At 37.9% G+C, this 15356-nt stretch overlaps 1 protein-coding gene across 1 annotated transcript in view; it reads left to right on the forward strand.

Annotated features, from left to right (window-relative positions):
* Nucleotides 1-789: 789 nt before the first annotated feature.
* LOC139148296 (guanine nucleotide-binding protein G(s) subunit alpha-like) overlaps nt 790-15356 on the forward strand; it is a 47508-nt gene continuing 32941 nt past the window's right edge. Inside the window, exons 1-5 of the mRNA XM_070719659.1 lie at nt 790-1233; nt 1364-1436; nt 1654-1708; nt 1879-1998; nt 3356-3453. Coding sequence (XP_070575760.1) covers nt 1095-1233; nt 1364-1436; nt 1654-1708; nt 1879-1998; nt 3356-3453 — 485 coding nt within the window. The 5' untranslated portion in view covers nt 790-1094. The remainder of the gene's footprint in view (nt 1234-1363; nt 1437-1653; nt 1709-1878; nt 1999-3355; nt 3454-15356) is intronic.

The following is a 15356-nucleotide window of genomic DNA, read 5'->3' on the forward strand; positions in this document are numbered from 1 at the left end:
CCTTTCCGTGGTATTTCACGATTTTTACCGGTCGCGCCATGGCCGAGTTTTTTTCCGTGTTTCCCAATTACTTTTACCCTAGTTTTGGACAGATTCATTCACCCTGTAATTACTTCTTGGACGTAAACACGAACAAAAGTTGTATTGTTGGTAAAAGTCGAATCAATACCAATTGTCACGTCTTCCGGAGGATTCCATCAAAACATCTTCCCTTCAAGAATTATTATTCTCCTTCAGCGAAAGTCGATCAAATTTGCCAACATGTTTTTGCTAGCAAACAGTCATAATATTGTGGGTGGTGTAGTTGAGAGCCAACCGTACTCTTAATAACGGTGACACGCGCACGTGTTGCAATTATATAAAGGAAGCGAAGGTTTGAATCGGAATACAGGTAAGAATTATTTTGTTCAGGTGTGAATGGCAGTGGATAATTTTAGAAGCAAGTTTTTTTTTTATTCTTTCCCTCTCAGTCCTTGGTGAAAGGCCCCTTAACGAAAAGGGAGGTTTGTTGTACAAATATGTCTACATTTTACTCCACGGAGCACAAGGGAATATTTCCTGAGCAGACAAAATAGAAAATTTTATCGTGAATAATATCAACTATACCAAAATAATATCGGAACAAAAACATCTCTTAATTTAGGGAGATTTAAAAATACTATAAAAGGCCCACAGAAGACGCAAATATGACGTCAGTTGCCGCGACTGACGTCACGGCTTGTCACTTGGCCACGTGATCATCTTCATTTAAGATGCGTATAATATGCAAATAAAATGCTAATAATATGTAAATGAGTAATGGCTTTCCCAGGATGCTTTGCTCTACCCCACCCTAGCTAAGGCTGCTTGTCAAAGTTGACGTGTGGTTGGTTGCTGTGTCCTTTCAGCCTTGAGAGGGAAATAGTACTGAATAAGCCGGGAATTACAGGCTCCAAATCACAAAAAACGCCAACGGTATACGTCCACCATTGACGCCCAATCATTAGTGGATATACTTTGGTTGATACTGCGGACACTGGACGTTCGTTTGTGGTGTCATTTTCGCTGAACGAGGCCGCTGAAAGGCGCTCATCGCGAAGCTTGAAGCTATACTGATGGGGTGTTTTGGAAACGGCCTTTCTGATGAACAAAAAGATGAAGAGAAAAAGCGAAAGGAGGCCAACAAGAAGATCGAGAAGCAAATTCAAAAGGATAAACAGATCTACAGAGCTACACATCGGTTGCTCTTACTGGGTTAGTAGCCCTAACAAAATGGCTAGGTTGTAGTTTGTACATATCGAGTGAGTTGAATCTCTTGTTGTCGATATGATCTCATAAGCATATACCCACTATGTCGCCGTTTTGTTCTCTTCTTTTCTTCAAGGTGCGGGAGAATCGGGGAAAAGTACCATAGTCAAACAGATGAGAATTCTTCATGTGGACGGTTTTAGTACAGAGTAAGTCTTCAGTTTATTCCACCTTGTAGTATTTTCGCATTTATGTGGATAAGACGGTCCTTGTTTATGCTATGCATATTTTTAACCCCCTACCCCCTGTGTGTTGGCGAACAACATGCACACCTTGGCTGCTGCCGGGCGGAACTCCTCTGTACAATTTCATATCATATATATTTACAGTCATTATAAAATGTGTTTTCTTGTCGGATTTTGCCAGGGAAAAGAAGCAGAAAATCGAAGATATAAAAAAGAACATCCGGGATGCGATATTGGTAAGTTTAGTTCAGCTGAAATCGTGATGTCAATTTGAATAGCCTGACTACGGCGAGCATTCCCCAACACAGAGTCTGTCTGTGTTCTGATTTTGCATAATCAATGTTAACATAATGATCCGTTCTCTCACTTCTTACACTAGCCATCTTTTTCTCTTCTCATTTTTAAGACAATTACGGGCGCAATGAGCACATTAACACCGCCTATTCCCCTAGATCACCCCGAAAACCAATTCAGATTGGATTATATTCAAGACGTTTCAAGTTCACCGGGTTTTGATTATCCAGAGGTATGTATCTGACTCTCATGCTCAAGTCATTCAAGACTAATATTATAATGCGGTGGAAATAAGCAGAGGCACAGGGGGGAACCAGTGAAGTTAGGTCGTGTATTACAATTTGATTAAAGTATGATCTAATGTAGAATTTTTTCTCATGATTTATTTTTTCCTATTTACATTTCAAATGGGACTTGCACGTAGACACATCAGTGTCAAGTTGAAACCCGTGTTACATAATGGTTGCTGTGATGCTTTGTATTCGCCCAAAATAGACCAGAAAAGAGGGTCAGTTTTTTTCCTCCCACTTGCACTCTGATTGACTGTGAAGGTGTTGTTGATGTTATGACAAAAGCAACAAAACACAAACCAACAAAAATGCGTGTTACTAATTATAGTGAACAAAACACCCATTTGTTCGCCAGCTTGGTTAAATTTGGGTTGTCAATGTGCTATTTTTAGAAACAAGCTCTTACTGCAGTAATGGCATTGTTATTATGCAGATATATGGAGCTGTAGAAATGTGTGTATTTAAAAAGTGGAGATGAGTTTCATTCAAAGTATATTGTTAAATATTTAACCTCAAGGGTCAAAGTTTGAAAATGAAAAAGCAAGAACATGTCCCCTTTGATGTAGTAGCACAGAGAATATTATCCTGTTTGTTTCAAGTCATGATGTAGGGAAGGCATAATATCACCCTTCTAAATAATTTTTGAATTACCTGGATATATGAATATTAATTTTCTGTGTGTAATCTCACAAAAGTGATTGTTAATTTGGTACTCTTTGTTGCCATGGATTGTGTTGATTAACTGTAATATTACCTTGGTATTAGAAGACCCATAGGTATTTAGAAATGCAGTCTGTAACCAAGGGCTGTGCATCATGTTTTTTCATACCGTATTTCAGGTTGTTAAAATCACCACACATCTGTTGTTGTTCAGTCACCGTTCATTCCCCTTGTGTGTGTCTGGCCTATCCATGTATGCAACAATATTGAATCAACCCAGTCTATTGATTCAAGTTTGCGTCAGGCCAACCGCTACTTCCTATTGCCACTATTATCCTATGTAGTTATAGTGAGACATTTCTCAAAATGTTCTAGAAAAGATGTTTTTACTGTTGAAGTTCTCACCGGATATCTCTTGAGGGGAAAATCCAATAGTAAAGGGGGCAGTCAACAAAAATAACCAAACATACCGGGAAGTAATTATTATAAGTATTCATTCAATTTTGAAAATATTTGGCATTTTTTTGTCAGTAGATCTGCCAATACTAGAGGATAAGTTGTACAATCTACTTATGATTGTTTATACTGCTAGCAGAGGAAAACAAGTTATATTTCCTGTTGTTTCCTGTTTTCTTTCAGGAATTTTGGGATCACACCGAAGTATTATGGAAAGATGCTGGAGTTCAAGGATGTTATGAGAGAGCAAATGAATATCAGCTTATAGATAGTGCAAAATAGTAAGTGATTTCAATCCAGTTGACAGTTCTTTGTGTCCAATAAGAACACTTGATAAACACTCCTGTGACAATTAATTGCCTTTATGAGATATTTATGTTATGTGTAGGTTGCCTATGTGGTATGGTTTATCCATACATCTGAGATGTAAGGTTCATCAGAAACTCTGATATGATACCAGGACTTTATGTAAGCCTGTCTATAGTACTATTGGATGTGCCCATCAATTTTGTTCAGGAGTCTCTCTGGATAGTGCTGTTTGAGGTGTGTGACTGTGTGCCTTGCCAGTCATTTCAAGATGATTTGGCCACATATGTCAGACACCTGGCTCGCTTTTGCCCAGAAATAGTGATAGTCTGTGGTGTATTCGTCGACGATAATGTGTGATTTATGTTTAGGTATCCATTCTTCTTTAACTTTCCACATATAGCTAAATTGAAAAATATTGTGAAGTGTTTTATCGTGGAAGTTCCACTGTGATTTATTGATAGATGGCTCGCTCACATGCCAATTATTCAAATTTTTTCATACCGTATCAGCTATCCCAAATTCGGAGCGTTAGCAGAACTCTTCTTGTAAATGCCATGTTTGAAATTTGTGTTATGCATGTACAGCTGCATATATATCAGCCAGGTTAAGATTTTCACCAAACTGTTGACAAGTTCTGAGATTTTCTGTTGTTTCTGCGGTGCATTTTGACTTTCATCATCAGCTTTGAATCTTCCTGAAGTAGCTTTGGTATTATTTCATATTTTTGTTCCTTTTTGAAGCTATTGAGTACATGCATTTTCAAGCTAGTGTTTTAAAAACAAGGTATACTTTCACACTTCGTGTCTGTGCTGATGAGAAACTATGTAGAATAGTCAGACAGTCTGCTGTCATCCATGACAGTACATAGGGCCCCATTCCATCGCCAGTTTCCAGGGTACCTCTGTTGGCCTGTCAGTTAGTTTTACAGATGTGCGCATCAAGTATTCTTTCAGGAGAGCTGTAGGTTTTGAATATAAGTCCACATCGACACATGCCAGTAGTCTGTCAGTGAAATATATAGTGTAGCGTGTTGTTGCACACAGTCTTGGTTTTTGCATTCTTCTGACTGGCAGTGACTTCAACGGCAGTATTGGCAGAAAATTTGGTTAAACTTAGTTCATCCCTGGTAAAACCAGTATACTCTATGTCTAGAGAATACAGATAGAGATGTGCTCTTAGATCTTGAAAGTTAGCACATGTTGATTGACTATTCGTAAATTGTGTTTTTGCCTCTTGCCATATATAATTTTCCAACCCCCCCCAACCAACCACTACTCCCTTAGTATTTCAGTCTTGTGCAAATACATTGACTGACTGAATATATTGTAAATTCATTCATTGTGGCCAATATAAATACACAGAGAGACATCTCAAATTGTAGAACAGAATCTCCGCTCATCTTGTGAAAACAGATCTCATAAATCATCAAATCTTGGACTGTTCCAGGAAGCATGCACATGCTAGGTTTCATCTAATGGAGGGAAAATTCTCAAAACGAATGCAATCTTGAATTTCTTGTGCAGTTGCTTTCAACTGTGATTTACCTAAAAAAAATCATAGAGAAACAGTAAGATTGGTGTGTGACTACATAGTAACATAAGTTGTTTATTAGTCCCAACGGACACCGTCCGGGGGGACTTATAGGTTTGGTCATGTCTGTGCGTGCATCCGTCCGTCCGTCCGTCCGTCTGTTCACGCTGATATCTCAGAGATGCCTGGAGCGATTTCATTCAAACTTGGTACAAGGATTACTTCATATGTCATACAGATGCACCTCAATTTGTTTTGTGATACGATCCAATATGGCTGCCATGCAGCCATTTTGTTACAATTTTTTCATGTACAGAGCTATAGCTCAGGCATATCTCAACCAATTTTATTCAAACTTGGTACAAGGACATTGACCTATGTCATACATATGCACGTCTATTTGTTTTGTGATACGATCCAATATGGCTGCCAGGTGGCCATTTTATTACGATTTTTTTCACGTACAGAGCCATTACTCAGGCATGGTTCAACCGATTTTATTCAAACTTGGTACAAGGACATTGACCTATGTCATACACATGCACATTGATTTGTTTTGTGATGCAATCCAATATGGCTGCCGTGTGGCCATTTTGTTACGATTTTTTCTTGTCCTGAACCATAACTCGGACATGTATCAAGCGAATTTATTCAAAAGTATTTCTATCACAGACCTAATGAAGAGGACTCTATCCTCTCTGAGGACCGGTTATCAAAGTACCCATTAACAATTGGGGACTGTGTCATCAACAATGACTTGTCATAGCAGTCTTGGGGAAACCTTTCCTATTGAACTTAGCAAAGCACTTTTGTAGCCGTAGATAGCTTGTTCTGTGTTCTGTGATTCACATCTGACTCCGGCAAGGAATTTCACAAAACATCATGAAAAACCATCCATGGTATTTTGTGAATGATGTGAATTTTCACACAATACAGCTGGTATACCTATACTTTGTTAATTCTAGAGAACAGTTTCTAGCACTTTGCAGGTAAAAACTCTTTTATTTACTCCAAGATATGCAGCAACACATGCCATTTTTTTTCATCCTATCTGCACTGCCATTCTGAATAGTCAACTACATCCAGTTAACCCATTTTTCAAATGGATACGCCTGAATCTGTATTCCGGATAGGACTGATTGAAAGGGATGGTGTTTTCAGGAGCATCCAAGTGTGACTCTGTGTATGCTTTGCAGGGTGATTTCATTGAACAGTCGTAATTGGAGGGAGAGCACAGCTAGGAACAGTGTTGGCATGGGTGTTACAAAGCTAGGTCGCTAACATGCAGTTGTGCTGGCATCAGGTGCTTTGCATGAGAGTAGAGGATTGTAAAAATATTCCACTATTGTTCGGAGTGGTATCTTTGGTGGACACCTTCACATTTGCGATTATATGCATGGAAAAACTATTCACATCATTGAAGATTGATTATCTTTTTTCCTGGAAATTTAATATGGTGATTCACAGAAATTTACATATTTGTTGCAAAGTTGATGGTAATGGCAATCAAAATATCGTGTGAAGAGTCCCTTGTTAATGAATGAGTGATAACATTTTGTTCTGAAAGGACGCAGTGATCTAGATTTATACCCTCTTTTCAGACTTAATATTTTAAAATTGACAGTCTCTGCTCCGTTTTGGCAGCACTTTCAAACTCTGATCTTTTTGAGATAGTGCATGCATGGTATGTAGCTAATGCAGTGGCTATTTTGTAGTAGATTCATTTTGTGACCATGCCATCAAATTTAAAATGTGTTAAACCTGTCCATGAAATTATAACTAGTTAAGTCATTACTTTTGGAAGTATGTGTGTTAAAACTGATGTCAGTAAGTGGAAGTTCCACATGTCGACAAGGCAGCAACATGGCCAGTGTGTGTCTGATGATACCAAATTCTCATTTTAGGGAAAACACAGTGAACTTGTTCAGTGCATGTGATGATAACAGAGAAATGGTATAACTGTCTCTACAGCCACAAGTTTTTGTCATGTTCTTTAGTTTACAAAGCAGACCACTTTCAAGGGATGTGGATGAGAAATGTTCACCTTCTCACCCCCATTTCCTGTAAACAGGGTCCACAATCACCATTGATAACAATTGATTTAGGCCAAACCATGGTGGTGAAAGGGTTCAAGGTAATGGCATTGCCATAGATCAGAATGCAATATTTTGCAATGCTCGAACCTGCTTTCAAGAAAGTCGTTGTTTGAAATTTGTCTTTCTCAGTTCTTCAAACACTCAAACCCGCCAATATTGAACACTAGATTGAACAATTAATGTTTTCTGGTGAAACTTTACTTTTGTAGACATATAAAACCACCATGATGTGATTGAGTTCCATTGAAAAATTTTGTTGCTATCTTGGCGAAAGGGCATGATTTTGACTTACAGATGTAATCAAAGAGATTTTCCCAGCCTGGATACTTCCCTGTCGTCAGTCCTCTCTGATACCATCACAAAACATTAATACATTCACTGCGTTTTTCAATTGTTATGCTGTTGACGTGTACCTGTAGATAAAAAAATGGGAAAGGAGAAATGTCGTGTATAAACACAGGCACACTGACATGCTATTGTTCAAGGAAATCTCTGGTAACTGTGAATTCAAAAATCATGACTGCTACTTCAACCTTGCAAGAAAAACTGTGATTTGTCATAGAATCGTGTAGAAGTTGACATGAATGATGGATGAATGAGTGAATATTGTCAGGCACAAGCAAAAAATTCCACAATTTCACAAAATTTCACAGTATTATCTGATATTGTGCTACCATTTTTGTGTCAGCGTTTCAAAAATATCAAATTTAAATATCAAATTTATTTGTAGTATTAAATATTGGAAGAATTTATTTTGGACTCATACAGAAGATATTTGAAACATGCAAATGGTTAGTACTAGTTTTGTATCTGTGATGATACTATCAAGCAACATTGATAATTGTGTCTGTCAATTCAAACCTTTTGTCTGCAGCATATTGGTGAAATCTTCAGAGCTTGCCTGTCATACAGTCAGGTTGTTTGGATTTAGTCTTCATAAAAATATGAAGAGAGATCCAACGAAAAGTTGGCGTCATCCTCATCCTCATCCTCAGCCTCAGGTGACCTTTCTAGCTGACGCTGAAAATGACGCTGCTCAGCGTCAGCTTCAGCGTCGTATCCGAAGATTGCCGAAGTTGCGCTACCCGATGACGGATAAATGATAAAATTCACCCAAAACTTAAGAAAATAACAACTCCATCCTTTCTCAACTTTCTTTTGAAACATAAAACTGGTTCGCAGGTAATATTTTATTTTTAGAATATCTCATACAGACTAGTTTTTTGGAAATGTTCGTAATTTTCAGTCCATGGATCCGTGGATGTGTTTGTTGGTATCCTCTCAACTCTTGCGTTAGGATTTTCCAAAAATTGGTGCAAAAAAAGTATACGTGGTCCGAAATGTGTAAAAATCGCCACCATGAGAGGCGATATGAAAGCCCTAATTATTCAGAGGAACTATAAAACAATTAACTGGTATAACTATGACTTGAGGCCTGAAAAGTCAACGTATTAAGCATACAACCTTTGAACTTTAAGGAAATTAAGGGCTAAGAATGTTGCGTTATAACTACATCGTGAGAAACGGATTTTAAGAGGAGAGGTTACTAAATATTATGAAATACATACCCCACTGTGTTTTGATTAACATTTACAGTGATATGAAACTTGGAGCACATTTTTAAAGTCGTTTTTACACTTATCATTCCATCAGACGCATTCGGGAATAATCGGATCTGACGCCGGTGAAGCTGACGCTGTAGCGTCATCCTCATCCTCATTTTCGCGTGACCCCTGAGGCTGAGGGTGAGGATGAGGATGACGCCAACTTTACGTTGGTGAAGAGAGATCATACAATTATTGCAGTCATGGTTCAAGGATCTAAGTTCAAGGGTTAATATTAGGTTCCTCTGTCGATAATTTTGTCTCGTAGTCAGTGCATGGATTTTGATGGAAGTTATTGGTCATAAGATTCTTCCAAGAAAATCTTGCCAGGTTTTAAGAAAGAAGTTTGATATCAAAATTATGAACTTTGCAGTCAAACTTCATTATTTAGGCAGTACTGACTGTCAAAGCTTTTTCATTGTAAAAACCAACCTTTGCTCTTTGCAATGTTCATGTACATTTCAACACTTACAGATATGGTTTGAATGTCAACTGCCAAGGTGTTAACTTAGAAACCGTCAAGGCTGTGTAACCACTTATCCCAGGTAAACAGAGGCAACTTGACAAACACGGAGAAGTCTTTGTGATTTAACTTGTCCAGTTGTTGCATACCCAGACATGAAGAAATTGAATAGAATACAATGAACATGTCGGTGATTTCAGGAGTGAGTTCCAAAATGGGGTGACATCAGGGAGGGGTAGTGAGTCCTTGTGTTATCTGTAAATTTTACGAGGTCAACAATGAAATGCATGATTCATGTACAGCCTGGCGAGTCTCTGCATTTTACATGCACAAAATGAAAGGCAAAGGCGGATGAGACCAGACTGCTACTTAGCAAGGGAAACATTTTTAGTACTTCTATCGTATAGTAGTCAGCGTAGGTGAAAGCAGTCTAAACTACATGTATACATTAAGAGAAAATGAAAAATATGGTCCCTTGTATGGGTTGAGGAAAAAGGGAACCTCAGCACGTACCTGCTTGCAGCTTAAAAGATATTAAAAATTGATCAGAATTTATTTAAGAGAAGAGAAATCTATTTTTGAAATATTTCAGGTGAAAACAATTCTCAATTAAAAATTGTACATTTTCCACCATGATTTGTGATAGATTTTCCTGTCATCCCTCTTGACCTTGAAATTTAAAGGGTTATATCCATTGTATGAGTGGTCACAGTGTCCTTGAGGGGTAGTAAAAACCCATCAGTTGACGCTTTCCTTGCCATCATTGCTGTAGACAACCCTTCATCTTTTACAGCCAAGCATAAACTTTCATATCTTTAATGTTTAAACCAGTGGGATTTCAAAATAATATAGAAACGTACTGTTATATAATGCATATTTTATCCTGGACTCGAGAGCGAGGAAAAAAGTATTGGAACTGGTGCTCCAGTATTCTATTTTTAGATCTGTTGCCATAGAGACCGGCCTTTAAAAGGATAGAAATGAGGTCAAAGCGTGAAATTGTTGGCAGCATACTGCCTATTGCTTGCAGTGTTGCCATGTTGTGTGTGGTTATTGTCAACTTTGCTATTGTCTATGTACATTAATATGAATGGTGGGCATATTGTGAAGCGGTGTTTTCCCGCTTGAATAGTATTCCAAGAAACCCATTTCTCATTTTTTGGATCGTCATCATTTGCAATTTAGGGACAAAAAGGGGGAATCTTAACAGCAGCCGCTTTTTGCAATTTTATTCTAAATTGTTCAATTTCAAAATATTTTATTTTCTTTCAACCTGTATTTCAACACTGACTGTCGACGTCGTGATGAGGATTTTGCTGTCTTATTACTAACTGATTGTTGTCTGCTGTCTGTCAGCTTTCAGCTTCTCTCTGAGAACACGTTCCACTCGCTGTTATGTTTACTGTTAGGTCTTTAAGAAGTGTAATGAAATAAAATTAGTGATTCTGTAGTTTTGACAGATATTTTAGTCAAAATATCTGTCACAGGAAGTAGTGGTTTAAATACTGTGTGATATCTTGGAATTGAGTTTCTTAGGTTGACCCATTGAGATGTTATCTCAACTGTGACAAAAATTATAAGATGAGTAGATTAATTTGTTCGTTTTAGCTTACACAGTCATTTTGCCTGTTTACTTTTCTGGGTCTGTAAATGTTTTTATAATTTATGTCGCTAATAGCTTCCTGATATTAACTTTTAGAATTCATCCAAATTTTCTATGATGTTTCTGGGTGATATAAAACATTTGAGCTGCATCAGTGGCCGGGTTGCATGTATTTTCATGGAAATATCTTGTGAGCTGGCTTGCATACATAAATGATGACTTCAGTTTCCATTGAAATAATTGTCCTCGTTTCCCCCAGTTGCAAAGATCTCTCTCCTCACTCAGTCTCACATTTTCCTTGGGTCTATTACCTAGCCTTGATGTAGTGTCACGCCGAGCACAGATGGTGTGTTATACCTACATTATGTCTGCACACAACAGGAGTGCATAGTAACAGTGTTTCTATATCTGGAAAAACGAACTGGGGCTTCCACTGTGGAAGGCGACATAACTAAGCTAACTATCGAGGCATTGCTATTTGTGGCAGATGCTATTTTTACAGGCATTTGGTTACCAAATATGCCTCATCTGGATTGTGTTAAAAGCCAGGCCAGACCACTGCCCCCTTGTCCGGAATATTTTCACTGTCCAGGCCAGGAAAAAATCTGGACAGATCAGTGCGGGCAAGTGAAATACAAGCCTTTTTTTCTTTAGGGGAGGAGGGGGTTCCCCTTTTTCCCTGTGAAGGGGACTGGTATTAAGGAAGTATTTAAGACCCGAGAGAGATTGCCCAACCAGATATGGATCCTTCCATTAAGACTTGGGAACGTTGAGCTATTTATAGAACAACTAAAATTATCCCTGGTTTGCGAATGAGGCATGCCTGAAAGGGCTGTGTGCAGCAGATGGCATGCCTATAAAGCTCAGCTCGTGGGGTTCACTCCGTCTTTTGCTTGCACACTAGCACAGGCGGTAATTTAGATTTTCCACTGGGTGATATGCAGAGTGAATTATTAATAGAACATGGTATGATTTTGCTGTAAAATATGTCAAGATGAGGGTGGGATTTTCTTGGTGCTGTAAAAAGCTAGTTCAAATACAGTCTGCCGTGGACACAGCAGTTAAGATGGACTCGTTTGATGTACGTGTGGTTGCGCTATCCTTACTCAAACAATTCAAAAATAGGTAGACAAATTTGATGCAGATAAAGCTGTGTCAATAATATGGTGGAAAAAAAAATTGAAAGACAACAGTGCAACCCTGGACAGTGTTTACAGTCATGGTTTAATGATGGGTTGTCAAGTTATCTAAATGTTCTGTAACAGATGTAGGCAGACAAATACAAGCGGCTTCCTAGTACGTATCTTTATACTTCTGAAAAGTTCCTCAGTGTGTTACATTAAAACGGTATAATTTTTTTCGTTTGTGTGGGAAACACCTTGTCTACCTGTTTGCATTGACAGATTTTCTTCACATAACTGTCTTGAGGCATCGAATGGATGTTGTACTGTTTAATCTCACACGAAGTGTAATCCATATCGGCATCACCTTTTCTTGTGACTGTTTGATGTAGTGTTGAGATTGGGTTCTAAATATAGCATTTTGTTGATTATGTGGAATCAGTACTTGCAATGCTAAGTAGTGAGTCACTTGTATTTTGTTTGTGGACACAGATGCAAATTTGAGTTCTTAGTGAGAATGTACCACCTCTGATGTACAAGAAAAAAACTACCGTCTACCAGTCTTGTCAAAGTCAAACTGATTGGACCATTCTCAGTATGGTCTCATAATTTTTCTCTGTTTAACCAATTACAATTGTGCTTAAAAGCAGATGTAAATCCACAATATATAGTATACACATATATGCATTACATGTACTTCTTCTTTTCTATGCTCAGTAACGTTAGGCTGTTTCTAAATTTTGAAACATGAGAGTGTATACGTTGGAATTATGGGAAATAAATGCAAAAGAGACCATGGGAACTGATGAAGACATATTGTTGTATTGATGCTTCTGTTGATGGAGCTAAATAAAGTGACCCAATTTAGGATAAATATTTAATTACACTGTAGACAGTGAATTGTATTTCAAAAGACGACTTTACAAAACATGTATGTCTTTGTTTGTATCGGTGTAAAATTGCTGGCTTCAGTGTTAGCGAAACATGATAATTAATTATAAATGGTATGACATTATTTACTGAAAAGCTTTAGAAATTAAGATAAATTTTCCAGAGAATGTATGAAAATTTCATGCCTTTCGCTCATAGCAATTTGAAATATTATTTCCAGTGTGTGTGACCTCATATGTTGGTGGAAATTAATGTGTGTCTTGTCTGTTGACCGGTTATTTTGCCAGGAACAAGGAGAGAGATGGGAGCATGTATTGAAAATACATAGGTAGATAGGGAGTCTGAATGTTGTGTTTGTATGAAATCTACCCAGTTTGCCTTGGCAACTGGTTTGGTATCTGTATTATGTATCAAAAATCAGTGGTGAGCATTGATCCATTGTGTCTGTCATCTCCATTTTCATGCAGCCAACTTCTGTCGATATTTTATAGAGCAATGATTTTTTTTTTGTTTCTGAAAGGTTCAAAATGTTTTACTTTCTACCTAGACATTTGGAGGAGGTACCGTACAGGGTATATGTTTGTTTTGGCATAGTTGACGGTTGCTAGCTCCTCTCTCAGTTTCTGTCTCTGTCTCTCTTTCTCGGAAGACAAAGTGAGCTCATGGTTATTGAAGCACTCACTGCGCAGGCTCCATTTTAGTAGCTTGTGTTGTATGTGTGTGTGTACGCGGAGGCCCCAAGTTGGGGGCCCCCGTTTTTGATGGACTCTCTGATTCCCAACCATGAATGAAACAAATTTCATGCCCTCTGATGATACTGGATATCATGCGTATCCATTCGGGGTGTAATAAATGAGCTTGAAGTCACAAACCCATGAAACAAGGACTGACAGAAACAATAAACCCATTTTTTGACTCTGCGGAGTCAGAATTCTCCCAAGATTTTCCCCTAGTTGAAGTGAAATACCTTACAAATGAATGATATTAACATGTTGGATGTGCTGTTTCTAGACATTGCTCTGCACAGCCATTAGTAATAAATTTCACACAGGTTTCTATTTTTAGCTCTTCATCAAATTTTAAAAAGTAGAAAATAAATTCGTAAGCTGGTTATTTACACAGTGACTGTGACAAATCTCATTTCACTCACAATGTTGATTTTCCATTGTTGATAAAGGCGACTTTGACAAATTAAAATATTGGAGATGATTTTTGAAAAGAAAATGAAAATTAAATTGGCAGGGAGAAACTTAGAATAATATCAGCATTCATCTCTTCCTCACCCAGTTATAAAACTAAAGAACAAGAAATGATTTTAGAATATTGTATTTGTGTCAATTCTTGAAAGTGACCCTGAAAATTATATATGATGAGGTCATAATTTGCAAAGTATGGATTTGCATGAAATCTGTTTAATATTCTTTTTATTTGGTGTTAAATGGAATCATGTTTTTGTTTCCATTTCTTTCCTTACCATCAACAGTTGTAATATGTTAAATATGAAATATTTTTTTGTTTGGTTATTTGTCATCAATATTTTCTGATCGAAAATATCATTTTCCCTTACATTGTAAGTTTGCTTATCAGGGCAGTGCCAAGAAAATAAAGGTTACCAACTTGTGATTCAGCGTCAACAAAACATGGAAATGCTATCAGAACAAGCAAATCACTACACTGAATGGCAACTCCACCCCCCCTCTGCTTAGTAACCAGCACCCCCTTCCTGATGAATAGCAAAATATATACGCTGTCCTAAGGGTATAGTCATAACGGAGCGATTCTTAACAGCAACACCTTGGTGTAGTGTCCATAAGGTGTGTGTTGATGCTTGGCTGAAAAGACTGCATTGTCTACCTTCAATGGTAGCACCCCAAGTCTTACATAACCCTGCCATTCTCTTCGTGTTAACACTTGAATTGAATCAAGCCGTGTGCATTTTATTAGAAGCCACAGACTACATGGACACTGACGTCACCATAATGAGAAGGTTGCCACGAAAAAACCCAAAAAAACAGTGCAATTATGGCATGACAGCCAAGGGTAGTCCATGCTGTCAGTGTTTTAATTGTAGTGAAAATCAACTATAACCATTGTGGCAGTCTGGAGGCTTTTGTTTCATTGTGCTCTTACCTTTGATAATGGCCTTGGTGATATTTTTTTGTTGTTGTCTGTATCATGGTAACAACTGTCGCGTTACATGTTAACAGTTCTCTCACAGCAGTGTACATCACTTTCCCATGTTGAGGTGCCCATTTCACATTTACGCCATGTTCATGATTAATTGCACCTCTGTTCGAGCCTCAGGGTGTCAAAAATACACTAAAGTCGGTGAAAGAGGTTCTGGGTTTGTTTTGCCCATTCATATGTATACAATATTGTTACTTGTTTGTCCCTGCTTTGAAGGATTTGTGTCGGATGTAAAGAGGGCAGTAAATTTTGTCATAAATCTGACAAGACTGGCACTCAGAAGGCTACATGGCCTTTTAGATTTGCTTTCTTCCTGACTGATCTTGCTATGGCAACTGTCAAGAAATTTGTGTTCTTGGCCAGATGTTGCACGGTAGCAT

This window comes from Ptychodera flava, chromosome 13, assembly GCF_041260155.1.
Source record: "Ptychodera flava strain L36383 chromosome 13, AS_Pfla_20210202, whole genome shotgun sequence".
Lineage (NCBI taxonomy): Eukaryota > Metazoa > Hemichordata > Enteropneusta > Ptychoderidae > Ptychodera > Ptychodera flava.